This window comes from Colobus angolensis, unplaced genomic scaffold (assembly GCF_000951035.1).
Source record: "Colobus angolensis palliatus isolate OR3802 unplaced genomic scaffold, Cang.pa_1.0 Scaffold180, whole genome shotgun sequence".
Taxonomy (NCBI): Eukaryota; Metazoa; Chordata; class Mammalia; order Primates; family Cercopithecidae; genus Colobus; species Colobus angolensis.
In genome coordinates this window covers 2,881,663-2,901,310 of record NW_012114933.1, presented here as the reverse complement: position 1 = coordinate 2,901,310, position 19,648 = coordinate 2,881,663, and the positions used below count along the sequence as shown (strand labels likewise).

Sequence of the window (19,648 nt, the reverse complement as noted above, 5' to 3'; positions counted from 1 at the left end):
TTGGGGCCGTAAACCCTCTGTCCAGCTCCACTGTTTGGCTTCGGGCACATCTACCAACTCCACCATTGCAATGATGGAACAGCACACACTGCTCCTGGAAAGTCACATCTTTCAGATACTTGCTGGCTTTTCAGATATACACACTCCTGATTGCCTGGGTATTTTCATGGATGTTCTTAAAGTGAACATGAAGATTTGAATCTCTTGATTTGCATAATTTTTTGGGTTGTTCTGGGTCAAGTGAATAGTAAACCATTTTAAGAGATCATCTCAGGCTGCTTACAGGAAGAGCATAAATTGTGTCTTTAAGATTAATTTTTGAGTGAAAAATCAGATTTGTTCTTTGTGTTTTGGGAACACAGCGACATCAACGAATAAAATTACCACATGCAGATTTTGATTTTATAAAAGGAATAACTCTTCTAATAACCAGATTTCTTCAGTGCAGCAGAAGTAAGATTATTTTTCAAAATGCTACAGAATAGCACTTTGCACTGAGAAAAATATCATTTTCTAACTCACTTACCAAGTATTTTACTATCAAGTACGTTTGATTTTCTTCCAAAAGTGTTAAAAAGGAAAAAAAGTTTTTATACAATACGTTTATTCTTACAAGTGCTAAAGGAACTCAGTTACTCACACATATTATCCTTTATGAATATTCCTCACATTCTCATTCCTTCATCTTTCTTTGAGGGTTTTTTTTATTATTATACATAATAGAATCTAAAATATTTTTTCAAACATGTAATGTGTTATATGTTTATATTACTAACAACAATATTGTTTTAAAATGAATCTTTCAGGCCATGTTTATACATACATAAAATGGAAAAGAAGAATGTGCAAAATGAAGGCCATTTTATTTCATGCCACTCTACTAAGAACTATAAAGAAGGGAGTAGAATGAGAGTGTTAGTACGTGTGTGTGTGTGTGTGTGTGTGTGTAATTTGCAGAGCTGTGAATGTAACTTGATAAAAGGCCTCTTTTAAAAATAAGTTGAAAATTGTGTTTGAGGCTAGGAGTTGTGAGATTATTTAGTTAACTCTCTTTGATGACTTATACTTCATAAATAAAAATATTAGTTGAAATAATCTCAGGGACAGTTAGCATAGTTTCTAATTGAGGCTTGGGTGTCTAAAGACAAGAAAGAAGAAAAGAAAAAGAGAGCCAGAGCCAAGTAAAGCCTAAATTTAGTAGAAGGAAAATAATTATAAACATTTAAGCTTAGCAGTGTTTCCTGAAAAAGAAAAGAATAAGATGGACGAAAAGGGCTGGGCGCGGTGGTTCACGCCTGTAATCCCAGAACTTTTGGAGGCCGAGGCTGGTGGATCATCTGAGGTCAGGAGTTCGAGACCAGTCTGGCCAACATGATGAAAACCGGTCTCTACCAAAAATACAAAAACTTAGCCAGGGGATGGTGGCAGGTGCCTGTAATCCCAGTTACTCGGGAGGCTGAGGCAGGAGAATCACTTGAACGCAGGAGGTGGAGGTTGCAATGAGCAGAGATCGTGCCACTGCACTCCAGCCTGGGCAATAAGAGAGAAACTCTGACTCAAATTAAGAGAAAAAAAAGAGGAAGAAAAGGCCAAAATGGGTGGCATAGCCCTTTGCATGAATTTATGAATAATGAATTCTGTCAGCTCTCATTAATTCACTTCTGGGGTAAAGGGCCAGGATCTAGTGAGGTAATGGGAAACAGGTATGATCTGTCTTGATGCCATGACATTGCCTCACATCTTTCCTTCCCCTTTGGGAGCTGTTGGCAGGAATAGAATTCAGCAAACTGTGGGTGGAGGAGGCGGGGGAACATAATCCCAGCTGTATTCTCACCACCAAATCCACTTGCAATGCCTGTATTGGCAGAAGGAAGTTTGGGTAATAGAAAGATAGGGGTACGATTATGTCCTGAGACAGACTTTGACAGCTAACTGGCCATCATTGATAAGCATAGGATTTTTCTAAAAGAGCCTCTGCCTCTCTGCTTCCTTCATAAGATTTTTCATAGTCCTACATCTTGCAGTCCACACAGATTTACCAAAAAATACGTTCAGTCTCTTCTCAATTTGTGACCCCCACAAAGAAACATTTTGAAAACTTCATTTCAGATTTAGAATATTATTTTGGGTGAAAAAAAACCCAAGGTATTTGTCCTGCCTTTTGGATGCTTTTCTATTTTGAAAGAAATCCTACATGTATTAGACTTTATGTTGGCAAAACGTCATATACCCTTACTTGTGAGCAAGCCAATGAAATAATTTCTGAAACAGAAAAGAAAATCTCAGCACACTGTAGAAAACATATCCAAAAATTTCCTTTTTGGACAGAGAGAAGTCATATATTATAAATACTGTGGTCAGAAATGATTCTTTTCATATTTTCTCACTTACAGTGGCATCTTTAATTTGAATTATCCAAGTCTGCTTTAAGCAACGTTTAACCAAAGCTTTTTGGGAATGACAAACTTAGGATCCTTAAAAGTTTATTTATTTTAAAGGAATTTAATCACATATAATTAAGAATACCAAAAAATACAGTGCTGTCAATTAAAATATGTGGGCTTCCTAAGAGTGGCAACAATATCACACACATCTTTGTGGACTTCACACAGTGTCTTTAATTTTGTAAATACTCAATACGTACTAGTAATAGTACTAAGGTCAGCTACTATTATTATTTTGTATTATGTATGAGTTTTCTATTGCTGCTGTAACAAATTACTAAAAACTTGGTGGCTTAAAGCATCATAACTTATTATCTTACAATTCTGTATATTAGAAGTCTGGCATAGAGCTTCCTGGACTAAACATCAGAATATTGGCAGGTCAGTGTTCCTTTCGGGAGCCTATCAAAGAGAATCCATTTTCTTGCCCTTTGTGGCACTGGAGCCATCCACAGTTTTTGGCTTGTGGCCCCCCTCCATCTTTAAAGCCAACAACATTGCATCTCTCTGACCATTTTCCCATAGTTCTGTCTCCCTCTGTCCACATCCAGGAGAGGTCCTCTGATTTTTAGAATGCTTGATTATATCAGGTCCAGCCAGATATCTGAGGATAATCTTCCCATCTCGGGATCCTTAATTTCATCATGTCTGAAAAGTCCCTTTTGCCATGCAAAGTAACCTATTCATGGGTCCAGGGATTAGCACATGGACATCTTTGGGGATAATTATTCTGCCTACCACAATACTAATAAGAGGAATGTTTATTATATAACATTACATAATAAAAAATACAAAATAACATTTACATAATAAAATAATAGACAACACCCATTGATTGATTATGTCAGGCACAGTACTAAATATAGTCATTACTTAATCTAACAATCCAAATGGTATATATGGTGTAATTATTTCCAGTTTAGAAATAGTAAGATTGAGGCTTTCAGCAGGAAAGTAATTTCCCTAAAGCCGTAGCCAGGGGCAGAATCAGAAAACAAACTCAAGTCTCTATGACCTCATGGCTATCGCTAATTGTACATCTTGTACCATAACTGCTTCAAGTCTTTAGTATCAGCAGCTTTATAATTTTTATTTTTATGAGTGTACAATATGCGTTAAGTAGATTTACTATTTACTTAACTATCTGCATATTTTGGGGCATTTAGGATAATGGCATTTCCCTCAATACCATAAATAATAATACAATGGAAATAACTGTTCACTTGGCATTCTTAAATATTGGATTTTTTTCCTTAGGTTAGGTCCACAGAAGTAAAATTTCTGTATAAATGTGGTATGAATATTTTAGTTTTACTAATTTATATGTCATCCATTATATAGGAAGATAAATGTTCTATATTTATTCTATATAGAATACAAAGAAGTCTCAGGTTAAGCTGCTTCTTGATTCCAAGGTATTTCACGTAAACAGTCTCATAGAACCTTAGGATGTAGCGAACTTTTAGAAGATATCTAATCTAATCCCCAGCCCTCTTTTTTTAGATATTCTGTGTCATAGCACATATCATACTGATAGTGATTGCTTGTTCCATTATTGTCTCTCACCCAAAAAAGTAAGATTTATGAATGTAGGAATTGACCTGCCTCATCTATCTTCTTATTCTCTATAAACTCAGTGTTTGGCACATTGCTGGTACTCAGTATTTGTGCAGTGCTGTCTTAATCAACCTAGAATCAGTTATTTCAATATCGTGATATGAACACTGACATAAGAATCAGGAAGTCTCAATTGTGGTTTCACACCTGTCATAGGCAGCTGGGACACAATTGTTCTATCAGTTTCTCAATTGGAAACTAAGACTACATGCTCCACAGGATCTCTTTTAATGCTGAAATTTGCAATGAATTTTAAGCCTAACCCCTATATTTTATATCACAATCCTCCAAATACTTAAAAGACATGCAATGCACACTTTGTTTTCTAACTTTCAATTTCTTTAAGTTTTGGAGAGAGTGAGACTTGTAGCAAGGAATTGCTTCTGGAGCTGACTTCTCTATGTAATCTTTTACTGGCACATCCTAGTTTGTCCTTTTCTCCCTCTAGTATGTGATACTTAGAACAACAAGATACTCTAGCTATTGGCTGACCAGAGTGGAATGTAATAGGATTTCTATGAGAAACAGAGTAGACTTTCATTCATGCAGTTCTACATGTCTTAAGAGATTTTAGCAGTCACAGTGTAGCTGCTGTTGACTGTTATATTTTTAGTCATCTAAAACTATAGTCCTTTTATTCTTCTTAAGTCCTGCTGCCTCTACAGCTTTAATAGGTGTCCTTAAATAAGGAGATGTATAAACACCGCAGTAAAGACAGGCCACCTTCCTGGTAAAATAGAAAACAACTGGGACAGAGAGAAAAAGACTTGGCTTTGGGACAGAAAGATCCCAGAGAGGAATGCTAACATGTGAAACTGAATGCTTCCAGGCCAAGGGATTCTTTTTCTTTATCACTGCATCCCCAGCACTAAGATCAATGCCTGGGGCAAAAGAGGAGCCCCCAAATATTTGTTGAGTGAGTAAGAGCTGGGAATCCATATCCTGATGGTCCTTTCTATTCTAGGTCCTCCCAATTGTTCACAGAGATCTTTGTTCAGTGATGGGACAGTTCCCTGGCATCCCCTAGGCATTGCTCAGCTTGGTATAGATCCCAAATAAAATGGTACCAGACACATACCTCCTCATTTCTGGCAAGACACAGGGAAACAAGATCATGTTACATCACTGGGTTTAAGTTCAATATTTGTCTGATTGTGAATGGAGCTATTAAAGAAGAAGTTACATGACAAAATACATTTTTCTTTTCCAAAATTAGGACCTATAGAGAGAAATTAATGATAGGAGACATTTAAGACAATACGCAAGTTTGGTTTTCAGGATATAGGAGAAGTTGAGGTTTCTTTTTCTACTCTCATTTCTGGTCCACAGGTTCAAAGCTCTTCTTGAAGTTAAAATTGATACCAGTTACAGAGAAACTGAACATATCAGAAAGGGCACATATCATCTGAAACCATTCCCTGCATTAGATAGCCCTACTAACAAACAATGTCTTCCATGTGTGTCATTTTGACTAACTAAAGCTGCTCAGAGGCCTGAAACTTTGCATGGGTTCTGAAAAATACCCGACTCATTGAAATAATCTTGCTATATGGTTGCAAGCCTATAGAAACATAAGCAAATAATGCTAAAGGTAAAAAATTGAAAAGTAAGACAACTCTTTTATAATTATATCCAAACCTTACCTAAATAAGAAGCAAGCGGTTCATTCTTTTTGGTAGACTCAACATTAAAGGTTGTGTTTCGAGGGATGATGATTTCACTAGCCTTCTGCATGACAACTGTTCCATTCCAATCATAGGCTCCTACTGCTCCAAGCATGACCCAGTCCTTACATGCAAACAGATAAGATAATTATATTTAATAAAAATAATAAGGGGAAACACTTAAACACCATTAACAATGTGTATAGGTATACCATCCAAAGTGCTTCACATTTATTAGCTCATATAATCCTCATGATAACTCTATGGGCTAGATGCTATTGTTACCATACCTGTTTTACAGAAAAGGAAATCGAGGCACAAAAAACTTGCCCAAGTTATACAGTAAAATTGCACATAAAAATGTCCATATTCTTTTGCAAGGACCATTATGCCATTTCTTTCATTACCTGCAAATGACATATTTTTAAATCTCGCCTTTCTACTTTATTCTGGGTGCCAAGAATCGTAGGTCTTGAACATGGAATTGTAATAAGACCCTTGAATTCCTTGACACTGTGGAAAAATTTCCACATCTGTAGCAAATATGTTAAATTATTTCATTTAGACAGATACATAATTACAAGGCACAGCTCACACGATCTGATTCACAACTATTAATACAACACAATGAGCTGTGTGAGAGAACATGTTTTTCTAATAAGAAGCTTGTGAAACGACATTTTCCTGTTTGAATTAGCAAACATCATCATAGCCTGCATAATTGTTTAAGCTATGAACTGCACGTTGTACTTACAGTATTGATGGCTAGATGTTGGTTTTGGGAAAGGAAGTCTTGCAAACATATATTTCATTTTCCACAAACTGGTCAACATACCTGTGAATAATGAGCACTGAAGCCAGTCTGAGACATTTCCATTTCAAATGAAGCTGCTGACTGGTCAGCTGTAGCTATAACATAAGAAAATATCACTGTAAATAAGTAAAAAATGCCTTTTCATGCACTACTGACTTGCAGAATACTGATACCTGGTAGGGCTTGTGGTCTTACCAACCAGAACTTCAAACATTTTAGGGCATTTTCAGCCATACAGTTCTCAACTCAAAATTTCTAGGTAGGCCTGGGTAGAAGACAGAGAAAGATAGTCAAAGGGCTCATGTCTCAAATTCTTGCTCATTAGCGGCCCTGTCCTTGCTGGGGAGGGGTTGAGAAATCTTCATTCTTATACTGTAGCATGTTGTGGATCCTATGGTGCTTTGGGTCCACATGGTTCAAGTTGGATGTACTACAGGAGGAAATTCCTATCCAAATCCATGCCTTGGGAACACTGCCAAGAAATTCCCTTTATATGTTACGGGACTGAAAAAAATTTCATTGACATGTTTGAGGAGGTTTCTCAGCTCCAACCGTTCCACCCATATTCAGGCCATAGATCCTGTCAGAGTTTCATTGAGTGATAAAGGGTTTAGGTATTTTAGTATGCATTTATTTGCTCTAATTACTGCTGGTAAGTGTCACTCACAGATCAGGAGGGGTCTTTGGATAGGGCTGCCCACATGTCTTTCAATCCTATATATTTAGAAGATCCTGTAGCCATTTTGAAGCTCTTTACTGAAATGCAGAGATAACTCAGAGCATTTTATGGCAGTCTGCTTCTCTCAAGTTATTCTCAAAATATTCACAAACCCAAAGCCACAATTTCCTGAGGGAGTTGATGGAATGTTGATTTATTTGCTTGCACTAGGGGTTACTGATTTATTTGGTCTTGCAGATAAGTTAAAAATAGCACTTAAGAAAGTCAGTCTGCCCTTTCGTTGAGGCAAGAGAATAATCAAATTTGTGAAGGTAACTGTATTTGTTAGTTATTTACATGGATAAAATTGTGAACAAATACATCAGTAATTACCTTTGTAGGACTAGATTAAATAGGGCAATCAATAATTACAATATATCATTTTAATCTCCTGTATGAATTGCCCTGTAATTTAAATGACTGAGATGCACTTTAACTTTAATTTAAACATGTATTTTCAGTCCACAATGCTTTCAGGGGTTCTCTCACTTATCTGCAAGATCAGTAAGAATGCAGCAACAAAAGCCTGCATTATATCCAGCACCTGCCCTGCTGTTATTCTGTCTACAGCTGAGAACAGACAGAAGGAAGCTATGTGAAGTTCTTCCTGCTGCAGTGGCATCATGGTAATAGGCCACTATATTCTCCTGGGCTTCTTGTTGCAAACTCCTCCCTGGACTGTTCATGGGTGTTTGGGCCAGCCCCTCTAACCACTGTGCAGCCTCTGGTTAGAAATGTTGGCATTTTCTCCCAATGCTCAATGGGAAATGGAGACAGTAGATCATTTTCTGATGTACTAGGCAAGTTCTTGGCATACTTGCCTCAATAGATGGCACTGTCCTTGACAAGCAGAAATTTCTTAATCACAGCTATTTGTCATCTTAAGATATATGCTGACAGGAAATGGAGATTTCCCAAGCACCAAGGAAATAAAGTAAAAATCTCATGAAAAAAATAAGAAATAATCTAGTCAAAACACTGCTTTTGGTGTAGTGTAGCAACAAAGATGATACAGAAGACATTTTTAATCTGTAAAGTTCCTTATAAAATGATGTCATATTTAAATATAGAGACTTCTTGGAGTGTTTGGGCTCTTCAACATGTCACCTTTAACCCATGGTGTAGTCAGATTAGAAACAATCTGAAATGTCATTTCAGATCATTGATTTCCCCCTCCCCCAGCTGATGTGGGCTTCTTTTCTGCCAGTCTTAGATTACTTGCTTATTTAAGAGGAGATTTAGAAATGACACTGTATTCTGTTGAACTATCAAATGTAACTATGTAACTTTTCTTTTAAATTATTTTTACAGATTGTTTCTATCATATCTTAGCCCATGTTATTAAAAATAAAAGTACACAATGAGTTGGAAGACCTTATGTATTTTCCTTAAGGCCAGCCAAGTTCATAATCTGGTTTATTGGTAAATGACACCGGGATAGCTGTTGAGAGACCAAAGCCACTTAAAAATGACTTGTACACAGAGCACAAGACAGCTGAGTTCTTCAGAAGCAGCTGTAACTCCAGACTCATAAACAATTAGAGTGTTCTGTTTCTAAAGGCACAGGGGAAAGAGGCCAGGGGAAAAGGGAGGCAGAGAAATTCAGTCTGGCTGGGCGGTAGATTCCTATCACCTCTAAATCAAATGTTCTAAGCACGGATTGTGACCCAGTCATGAAATCAACAGACTGAGTATAGCCAGCATTTTTTTTCATTGAAAGAGATTAGGGTAGAATGGAAGAGATGAGAAGCCATCACAGTGCATCACACATAATAAGAATGATCTTGTGAAACTTTGCCTTATTTTTATATGTATATATTTATGTGCACTGGGTCAAAAGGCAACATGTAGTTATTATTGTGAGTCACACTCAAAAAAAGTTTGAAAGCCACAACTCTAAATAATCTTCTTTCCTTTCTATACATTTTCATAGACTCATTTTTCTGCATTTTCCCAGTCCCTTGATGCTCCATCAAAATGGTCCACTTTCTTCAGTTATGTCTCATTCCCATTTTGTCTTTCTGTTTCCTATTATCAAGCATATCAGGGAGACCAAGAAGGTGCTTTTAAATTTCTGCTTTTAAGATGCAGAAATAACAGTCTTTTAGTGTGTCCTCACAAGGACAGGATCAACTGGATTTGGATGTAGCCTAAGGGGAAAAGAACTCTCTGGTGGTTTCTCTCCCTAGTTGGAGAAAAGGCGCATGTTCCCTGAGACTAGAGATCACTAAAGAATGTGAAGAAAAAAGCTTTGCCAGTTTGCCTGGCAAAACAATTCTGAAGCTTTTTTTAGGAAAGATCTAGTTCCAAAGTAATTAGCTACTTGACATCCTCTACCTAAGGCAGAATGGGGAATGCCATAACTCGTTATCCTTAACAGCCAGTCACCATTGAAAAATCAAGGGAAAATCTGCAGAGAAGTAACATGATTTAGACAAATACAGTGAACCAATGTTTCATTGCCATGGATTTTAAGGTGGAATTCCATGAAGACCTTTAAAATGGGCAAGGAACAAAATACAGAGAAAATAAATGAACAAAGAAGTTATTGCATAAGAGCACTCTTGTATGTAGCAGCTCAATATGAAATGAAGAAACAATTTTAAAAAAACCAAAACTGAGATAATACCCTCATTTCATAAATCTATGTTACAGAAAAGGAATAAAGCACATGGAAACATTTTGTCCTGGCACATAGACATTGACCATTGTCTTCATCGGCTGTCCCATCAGCACTGCCCTACCGTGCTGTTACAAAGAGAGCCTCTAGCAGACACAGGGTTCTGAGAAACCGCTGTCTCAATGACAGATTTATGTAAAAGAGCATTGTTCCATGCTAGCTATTGCACACAGTAAAAAAATGTATTACTGATGTGTTAGGAATAAATACAAAAATCCCGTTACATTGATTTTGAACTGCAGAGAGAACATGCAGCAATAAGATAAATAGACATACCTTCCAGGGCAAATATTCTTTCTCCCAGAGTTTTAACAATGGTGACTAGAGCCAATTCATCAGAGACATTGAAGAAATGTTTTTCAGTGGGTTCGCTTGCAATTGATTTTATTTCCTCCACAAATTTTTCAGTGCTTAAATTTCCTCGGTTATAGCTGCCAAGAATCTAAGACACAACAGGAACAGCAAGAATATATTTTAAATTATATGTGTTAAATAAAGGATCGCAAGCATTTTGTCAGTAAACAACAGGTAGAGTACCTTAGCATAATGGAATTTTTATGTACTTTCATATTTATGCAAGAGTGATTTTCAAAATTTGTAGACTCTCTAATATTAACTGTTATATAAACACCACAATTGGTGTAGAAAAATATAAAGGACAATTGTGTATGTGTGTGAAAATTTCTCCTCTTGTACTCTGTACCCCTGTTACTAACAGCTGTATTTTTAAAATCTGACAGTTCAAAAGTAATGTTATATTCATAGTTTCTGAATGTCTTTTGATATTATTCCAGCTAGTGATGTCATTATCTGCTGGCAAAGGCAATCAGCAAGTGAGTTGCCTGCTCTTGAATGAGCAATTCTTCCTGAAACTCTTACCAAGGCACAGTCCAGCACATATATATTTTAAACACATACTGGACTAAGTGGTGATCTAAATTGGCAATCTAGAAAATAAACAATTGAGATATTCTTGCTTGAAACCAAATGCTGGAGACAGGGACATTCTTTTTTATAGAGCGGAGAGAGAAGCAGGAGTTATATATGATAGTTAACTATAATTATTTAGCTGTCCAAGCAGATTTTCTCAAACATTTAGTTTTTTTTAAGGTAACGTTTATTGCAATAAATTATATACAGTAAAATTCACCCTTTTTAGATGTATAATTCTATGAGTGTGACAAACCAATATAGTTGTGTTACTGCCATATCATGTAGAATATTTCCATCACCCCAAAAAGTTCCCTCCTGCCCCTACAGTCAATCCCTTCCTCCCTTCGTCCACCCCTGGCAACCACCAATCAATTTTCTGTCCTTACAGCTTTGATTTTTCCAGATCTTCAGATTTAAGGAATCATATAGTATGTAGGCATTTGTGTCTGGCTTCTGTGACTTTGCACAATGCTTTTCAGAGTCATCTGTGTTGCTGCATGTAGCAGTAGCTGGGTCCTTTCTGTTGCAGAGTAGCATTCTATTGTATGGATGCACTACAATTTATTTAATGAGAACATTTGAGTTGTTTGCAGCTTCAAGATATTATGAATAAAGCTGCTGTAAATATTCACAAATAGGTCTTTGTAATAGACATATATTTCATTTTCTCTTGAGGAAAGAACTAGGAGTGAAAGTATTGGGTCATGTAATAAGTGAATGATTAACTTTATAAGAAATTGCCAAATTGCTTTCCACAGTAATTGTCCCATTTTGCCATTTTACTATTCCCATCAGAAATGTATAAGAGATCCAGCTGCTTTGCATGCTTGTCAATACTTGTTATTGTCATTTTTTTTTGTTGTTGTTGTTCACTTGTTAGTTTTAGCAATTGTGTTGGTGTGTAGTGGTGTCTTATTTAATTTGCATTTCTCTAATGACTAATGATGTTGAGACTCTTTCATACACTTATTTGCTATAGCATTTCTTCTTTGGTGTAGTTAGTGTCTGTTCAAATCTTTTTCCCATTAAAAGAAAATGAGACGTTTATTTTCCCTTAATTGTGTTGTAAGAGTTCTGTATATAGTCTGGATGCAAGTCCTTTATGTGTTTTGCAGATGTTTTCTTCCTGCCTGTGGATTGTCTTTTCATATTCTCAACAGTGTCATCTGAAGAGTAGAAGTTTTACATTTTGATGAAGTCCAACTAATTAGCTTTGTTAAGGTTTGTACTTTTTCTGCCTAAAAAAATTAGTTTTTAATGTAAAAATTTCTTATTATGTTAAAACTTAGTTTTTAATATAAAAATGTTCAAGATAATGAAAACATTTTTAAAACAATATGTAAAATTTAACATGCAAAAAAGTTTAAAAATCCTCAATATGTAGATATGACCTAATTCTATTTTTTAAATCACATAACTACATGGGCATTAAAAAATGTGAAAAAATGTGTATCATAATTTCTTATTTTTTATTTCTGTATATTAGGACACTGTTTCCTTATATTTGCTTCAATATATTTTTTAAAACCTTATAATAGAAAATCACTTTTGTAATAAATAAAAAGTTAGTTTTTATCCTAACATTTGTAGTTGCAAGCGTTATCTGCAGATTATCACTTTGGTTTTTATTTTTTTATAAAAATTTTAAAATTCTATAAATTTTTAACACTAAAAAATTTATATTATTATATTACTGTTATTTACAATAATAACTCAAACTGGACACGAGCAAAATATCTGTAAACAGTAGAGTACAAACTGTGGTCTATAAAATAGATAACAATAACAAAAAATGAACCCCCGTACACAAAATATCCCAAACAATAATTATGTTGAGTGAAAAGTTAAACACATAGCACATACTATACAGTTTTATTTATTTGAAATTCAAGAATTGGCAATCTAAGTGAGCTATAAGTGGTAAGTCACATCAGTGGCCAGGTAAATATGTACAGCTACCATGTATCCATAAAAATTAAAAACAAATTTTAAAAAAGAAAGCACAGGAAACTTTCTGGGAGTGATGAAATTGCCCTATATCTTGATTAAGGTCTTATGTGGTTGCACACAATTGCCAAAACTCACCAAATCGTTCACTTCATGCACCCTTTTCACACTGAAATCTTGCATTTCACTGTATTGTAAATACCACCTCAATTTTTAAAAGCAGAATGAACTATATGGATATGCAACAATCGGATGAATCTTAACATAGTATTAAGTTTTAAAAGTTCCAAAATATTATATACAGCATTACACCCCTTTTATAATGTTAAAAGCAATGAAATATTCTTAAAATTTTTTTTTTGGATATGTATGAGTGCCTAAATATTATTTTGAAAAGTAGAGCAAGGGTTGAGGAATGTAGAAAGTGGACTGATGGTTACCCAAGTGGAGGAAGGCAGGTGGTAAATGCGCTCACATGTAGTTATCAAAAAAGAGAGCTAGCTCTCGATTTGGGTGGTAGGTTCATGGATGCTTATAATATTATTAAAATAAATACACAGATACAGTTCTAAACAGAGAAACAAATAAAGTGGGTCACACTTCAACAAATGATTACAATGTGGCCTGAACAAAGCAAGGATCAGGATTAATTCAAGGCTATGCTCCTGGAATCCGAAAAACGAAGGAAAGACACTGAGCCCTTTGGTATTGCTTGATTTTTTTTTTTTTTTTTTTAGAATATCCAAATCCTCTAAGAAGCAGGAGAGTCTTGGCCTCCAGTGACCATTAAGATATAGGGATTTTCTGACTTCACATTTCTTTTTCCAATAATAGCCTTGTCTGGCATCATTAAAAATGAAGAGTTCCATGGCGCTGCCTTCAAAGTCTTGTTACAAAACAGACCTCAAACACCCTTCTGACCACGGTTCTGCACTGTGGTCTGGAACGATAGTGGGCACAAGGGCAACGGGGTTGAGGGCTGCCCCACCCCTTTCCTTCAGGTCCGAGGCTCCCCCTACCCACCCGAGTAGCTCACCCCCACTGTACATCTACATGTAGTTTTTTAAAGTTGGATTTAGAGTGGTAAATTAAAAGACTGATATTTTGATTAAGAAAGATACAGATTTTTCACTTATAGAAAGTTAGAAAAGAACTAAAATTATTGTTTAAAGCGTTGCTGTTTATGATCTACAAAATATTTGTTTATTTGTATCATTAAAGGGATAGTGGGCTGGGTGTGGTGGCTCCCGCCTGTAATCCCAGCACTTTGGGAGGTCAAGGCAGGTGGATCCCCTGAGGTCAGGAGTTCAAGACCAGCCTGACCAGCATAGAGAAACCCCATCTATACTAAAAATATAAAAATTAGCCAAATGTGGTGGTGTGCACCTGTAGTCCCAGCTACTTGGGAGGCTGAGGCAGCAGAGTTGCTTGATCCCGAGAGGTGGAGGTTGCAGTGAGCTGGGATCGTACCACTTCACTCCATCCTGGGAGACAGAGCGAGACTCCGTTTAAAAAAAATGGATAGTGGTTTAGAGCAATGACTGAAATACTATAATGTACACTCAATGTTAATGTGAGAAAGTGAATCTTGCAGGCAGTGCAGTGGCTTTTGAATGTTCCTTACTAGAGAGAAGGCAGTGGTGGATTTATTCTCGATTCTTTTCTTTTGCTTCAGTAAGGTGCTCATCCTTTTCCCTGGGGAGTATCAGTGACTATCCCAGAGGAAATACCACATGTCTCATCAGAGAACTTTAAGCCAACTCTGCCCCCGTCGTCTGGGACCCACCAAGACACTGGGTGCCCTTGCCTCTTTCTCAGCTCCCTCACCTACTGTTCCATGAAGTTACGGGAATAATGAGGTTACAGGAGTAATGCACTAATGTTTGGGAAGAACTTCAAGCTGCTTTGAAGAAGCACACTGTTAAAGAAAACTAGAGCTGGCTCTGAAGTAATCGACACACCATTTGGGCAACTTTTTTATTTTAGCACTTGTTCCCCAATAGAATGTCTACATTTTAGGTAGAAAGGTCTACACCAGGAGCTTACAAATTGCATCAGAAACCAAAAATTCAATTCCTGTCTACTTTTCCGAAAAGCAAGTGTCAAACATCAGAATTTATTAATATTTAAACAGAGATAACTGGCACTTTCCCACACTTTAGCTAAGTGATGGGGGAAGATAAGTAATGAAAAAGAGTTGAAAATTGCTCAGAATGGGAAGGGAAGCCCAGTGGCCACTGCTCTTGTTATATCGAGCAAATCCTCTCTCTTATTTAAAAAGGCAAAGGCATTTTTCCCACCTTCCCACCCTCTTCCCTTCCTTTCCTTCTCCTCCTTTTCTCTTCTTTTTTTCAGTCCTCTTTTTCTCACCCTTCCTTCCTTCTTATGTTTTTGCTTCCTTCTTCCTCTTTTCGTCTTTCCTTATTTTCTTCCTTCCTCAGTTTCAGTGATTGTTTGTTGAGTGTCTGTTTGGCCTGGCATTGTGCTGGGTACTAAGGACCCAGAGGGAGCAAGATCCAAGTCTGTCCTCACAGGGCTTACCTTCAAATGGAGACCTTTCTCTTTTCCAACCTGGTTTGTGTGACTTTCATAAAATGACCCCAAAATGCACACAGCTCTTCTCTACACCCAAGAGTTTGAAAACATCTCTAGCAACACACTTACAGCTATGGAAAACCGTTGAATGTTTTCATCTTCACAGTCTTGAATGACCTTCTTCAGTCGGTGATTGTCATGGGACTCTCCATCCGTCACAATAACCATGACTTTTTTAACTCCTCTTCGGGCACCCCGGGCTTCCGTGAATGCCTCCTTTCTGAAGTAATCACAAACAACAGAGAGGTTGACCAGACACCACTTTACAGTAGACAAAGTAAAAAGCTAAACAAAAACACTGACTACTCTAGGTAGCCTGGTGCTTCCCTCCAAAATTAGCATCAGTGCCCATCATTCAAGCTGGTAGGCTTGATGAGTCTTGTTTGTAAGAGTTTTTAATTTATTTCAGATGATGGAGAGGTCTCCATTTTGCTAATCACCACACATCCTATATATAAAAAGGCGCCAGTATTTTATTCTTTGGAAATTTCAAAGGGAGGGTGTGACTGAGGCATACATCAGGGTCAGAGAAGGCCAGATCTGTAAACACTCCCCTAGCTGCTCCTTTCTCTGTAAACACCCCTTCTCTCATTTGACAGGTCTCTTTTCTTCTGCTTCTAGCAGAAACTTTCGCTTGAGACTTCGCTTCCCCGACAGCTACTCTGACATTTGTAGAATGGTTCGGAAATCCTCTAATCTGGGGAAGAGAGATGAGAGAGAACAGAGTATTAGTGGGGCTGTGAGGGCTTGAGAGTGTCCTGGATATAGGGACATTTGCAGTCTTTCACATGGGAGTAAAAGACTGCAGATGCTGATGGTCTGGGTCCATGGAGTAGTCAGTTGGGTTTTAGGGGTCAAAAAGTGGTTGGCGGAGTTACAAAACATTTGGCCTGAACTATGTGTTAGGACACAGGCTGCTGAGAGCAGGGTGGGAGAAGATGGCATAGAGAGGAGGGGAAAATGCTATAACCCTACTGCAAAAACACCCAAATTTCAGGGAGGCCACGGCGGGCGGATCACGAGGTCAGGAGATGGAGACCATCCTGGCTAACACGGTGAAACCCCCTGTCTACTAAAAATACAAAAAATTAGCCAGGCGTGGTGACGGGTGCCTGTAGCCCCAGCTACTCCGGAGGCTGAAGCAGGAGAATGGCGTGAACCCGGGAGGTGGATCTTGCAGTGAGCTGAGATCGTGCCACTGCAATCCAGCCTGGGTGATAGTGCGAGACTCCGTCTCAAAAAAAAACCAAAAACAAACAAACAGAAAAAAAACCGAATTTCAATTTGATTAAACAGCGTGTATGGAAAGAAACAGAAGACAGAGAAATGGAAAATTATTGTCTTTTATGTATTCTATATAAATATATACACACACTTCTCCCCTCCCCCTTTATTTCCTTTTACTCAAACCTTTTCTTGTTGGAGTCTTGGGAGAGATGAGTATATTTTATTTAGGACTAAAGTAATGAAAGGACTTCATATATTTCTAGTATTCTGGTACAAAGTACAGCGATCACTGTACTGAACGGTCCATTTAGATATTTGGTTTTATAGACAAACTACTGTCATTAGGGATAGATTTGCCAAGGAAAGGCCTGTCTTAAGCTAACATTCCAAAGAGTTTGCACAACAGATACACAGTAAATATACAATAATTGATATCTTTAAGCAGGAAGAGAGGATTCTGGTGAAGTGGGCAAAAGGATTCTATATGATTATTTTTCCCTTCAAAGGACTTAAAGCAAATATGACAAGATGTTGACAACTGTCAGTTCTGAGTGTCGGATATACAGGATATACAGTTGTACTAATTTTTTACTTTCTTTGAGTAAGTATGTCTCTCTGCCCTCTATACTTGACAAAGACCCTCTCCTTGACCAAAACTGAGTCAGGCTCCTTTACGTCTTCTTCTAGACTGGGCTCTGACCCTGGGCTGTGTTCTTTACCCACTTAGTCCAGTTTTAGCAAGAATCTGGCTTAATCAATTTAGTGGAAATCCCTCATCCTTGTTATCTGATCACATTCCTCATTCCCCACCCTCTAAATCTTATTACCCTGTTCTGTGATATTATCTTTTAAAATAATTGAATTTATAAGCAATTAGGCTGAGACAGCTCCTGTGACTTATGTTCCTGTGTAAGCAAACCAAAATCCAATTCAATGTAAACAGTAAAACAAAACTTAAACATTACCAGTTAGAAACTGCCAACTAACTTCTAACTAGAGACTTTACCAATCAGAACCTGGCAAGTAACCTCTAACTAGGGACTTTCCACCAGATCATACCCAGATAAGTTAAATGCCTAGCTGTAGCCAATCAAGTCATTTCTTTAATTTGATTTTGCATTCAGCCCATAAAAGCCTATTGCTCACACTAGTAACATGGATCTTTCCGAGCCTCTTATGGTTCTGAGTGCTGCCTGATTCATGAATCATTCTTTGCTCAAATAAACTCTGTCAAATTTAATTTGTCTAAAATTTTCCTTTAACAAATAATAAATATGTATTTGGTCTCTGCCTCTGGTTTCTGGTGCAGAACTCCTAAAACTCTTATAATTTCCTGAGCAATGCTGGTGTGAGGAGCATCTTTTGTTCTAATATATGGCCTTTAACCTGGGTTTCTGACATAGATATTCTAATCTGTTGAATTTCCTGGGTGATAGGAATATCTTTTGTTCTAATGAGGTAACTCTTTGTGGGCTCCTAAATGGGAGTTGGTCACCAGAAGGACCAGGCCATGATCAGAAGCTTGAAATGTTCAGCCCCAGCTCTCATTCTCCAGGAAGAAGTGAGGGGCTAGAAACTCAGTTAGTAATCAATCATGCCTATGATCAAGCCTCTGTAAAAATTTCTGAACTACAGGTTTCAGAAGTTTTCCAGGTTGCTGAACATGTGGAAGGAGGTACACCATGAGAGGGAATGGCAGCTCTGACCCCTTTCCCTTATAGCTTGCACTACGTATCTCTTGCTGTTCCTGAGTTATATCCTTTTATAATAAACTAATAATAGTAAGTAAGACACTTTACTGAGTTCTGTGATCCACTTTAGCATATAATCAAACCCAAGTAGGGGCTCTAATTTGTAGCCACGTTGGACAAATTGTGGGTAACCCGGAAACCTTCTGGCTCTAAATTGGAGGGAATTCTTGAAGGACTGAGCCCTTAATCTGTGGGAGGTCTGCACAGACTCTAGTTGGTGTCAGAACTGAATTGAATTCTGGAACACTCAGCTGATGTCAGATAACTGGTCAATGTGGAAAAAATCCACACATCTGGCATCAGAAGTGATATGTCAAGTGTTGAGAGCATAGAAAGAGAAAAACAGTTTTACTTTTCCTGCTATTTATCTGCCTTCAGCAAGAATCCTGTTGAGCCAGTCTAGCAAGAATCCCCCAGCCGTGATGTTTCCTCCAATCCCTGCCCTGCTCCTTGACTGCAAATGCCCACTTGTCCTCACTGTAGCCAAAGCTGAGCTCAATCTCTCTTCCCTACTGCAATACTTTCATTGTAAAGGTCCCTCTTGAGTGATGTCTTCCTTACAATCTTTAACAAATGTCATGAATAATTTTTAACATACTATACAAGTGGATTTTCTGGTTTTTTTCTTTTTCTTTTTTTTTTTTTTAAGGCAGAGTTTCACTCTTGTTGCCCAGGCTGGAGTGCAGTGGCGTGATCTCGGCTCACTGCAGCCTCTGCCTCCCGGGTTCAGGTGCTTCTCCTGCCTCAACCTCCTGAGTAGCTGGGATTACAGGCACCCACTACCACGCCCGGTTAATTTTTTTTTTTTGTATTTTTAGTAGAGACAGGGTTTCACCATGGTGGCCAGGCTGGTCTCGAACCCCTGACCTTAGGTGATGCAGCCACTTCGGCCTCCCAAAGTGCTGGGATTACAGGCATGAGCTACCACATCCAGACGATTTTCTGAATTTTTAATATATACAAACAAAGGTGAAAACAGATGTTACACATTAGTCTTTAACAGATCTTTGTATTTGAATATCATATAAGATTCAATCATTTTTGAAATTCAAATTCCTTAGATCACTAAAACTTCCTAATTCTCCTAAATATCAAGGTTACAACTCAACTGAATGAACATCAGCTGAAGGAGATGATTAAGAAGCCTTTCATAAATAAAATGTGGCTGTTCTAAAATCAGGGCTGGCTTTACGTAATGGAAGATTAGCCATTGGCAGAACTCCTGAGTACACCATTTCTGTTTCAACTACATTCCTTA

The 19,648-nt window shown here is 37.5% G+C and overlaps 1 protein-coding gene across 1 annotated transcript in view; it reads right to left on the bottom strand.

Moving 5' to 3' along the window:
• Positions 1-19,648, bottom strand: part of ITGA1 (integrin, alpha 1) — a 166,007-nt gene that overhangs the window by 51,192 nt on the left and 95,167 nt on the right. Inside the window, exons 8-11 of the mRNA XM_011939342.1 lie at positions 15,482-15,632; positions 10,214-10,379; positions 6,561-6,634; positions 5,705-5,849 (exon numbers count right to left, since the gene is read on the bottom strand). Of these exons, the coding sequence (XP_011794732.1) occupies positions 5,705-5,849; positions 6,561-6,634; positions 10,214-10,379; positions 15,482-15,632 (536 nt within the window). The remainder of the gene's footprint in view (positions 1-5,704; positions 5,850-6,560; positions 6,635-10,213; positions 10,380-15,481; positions 15,633-19,648) is intronic.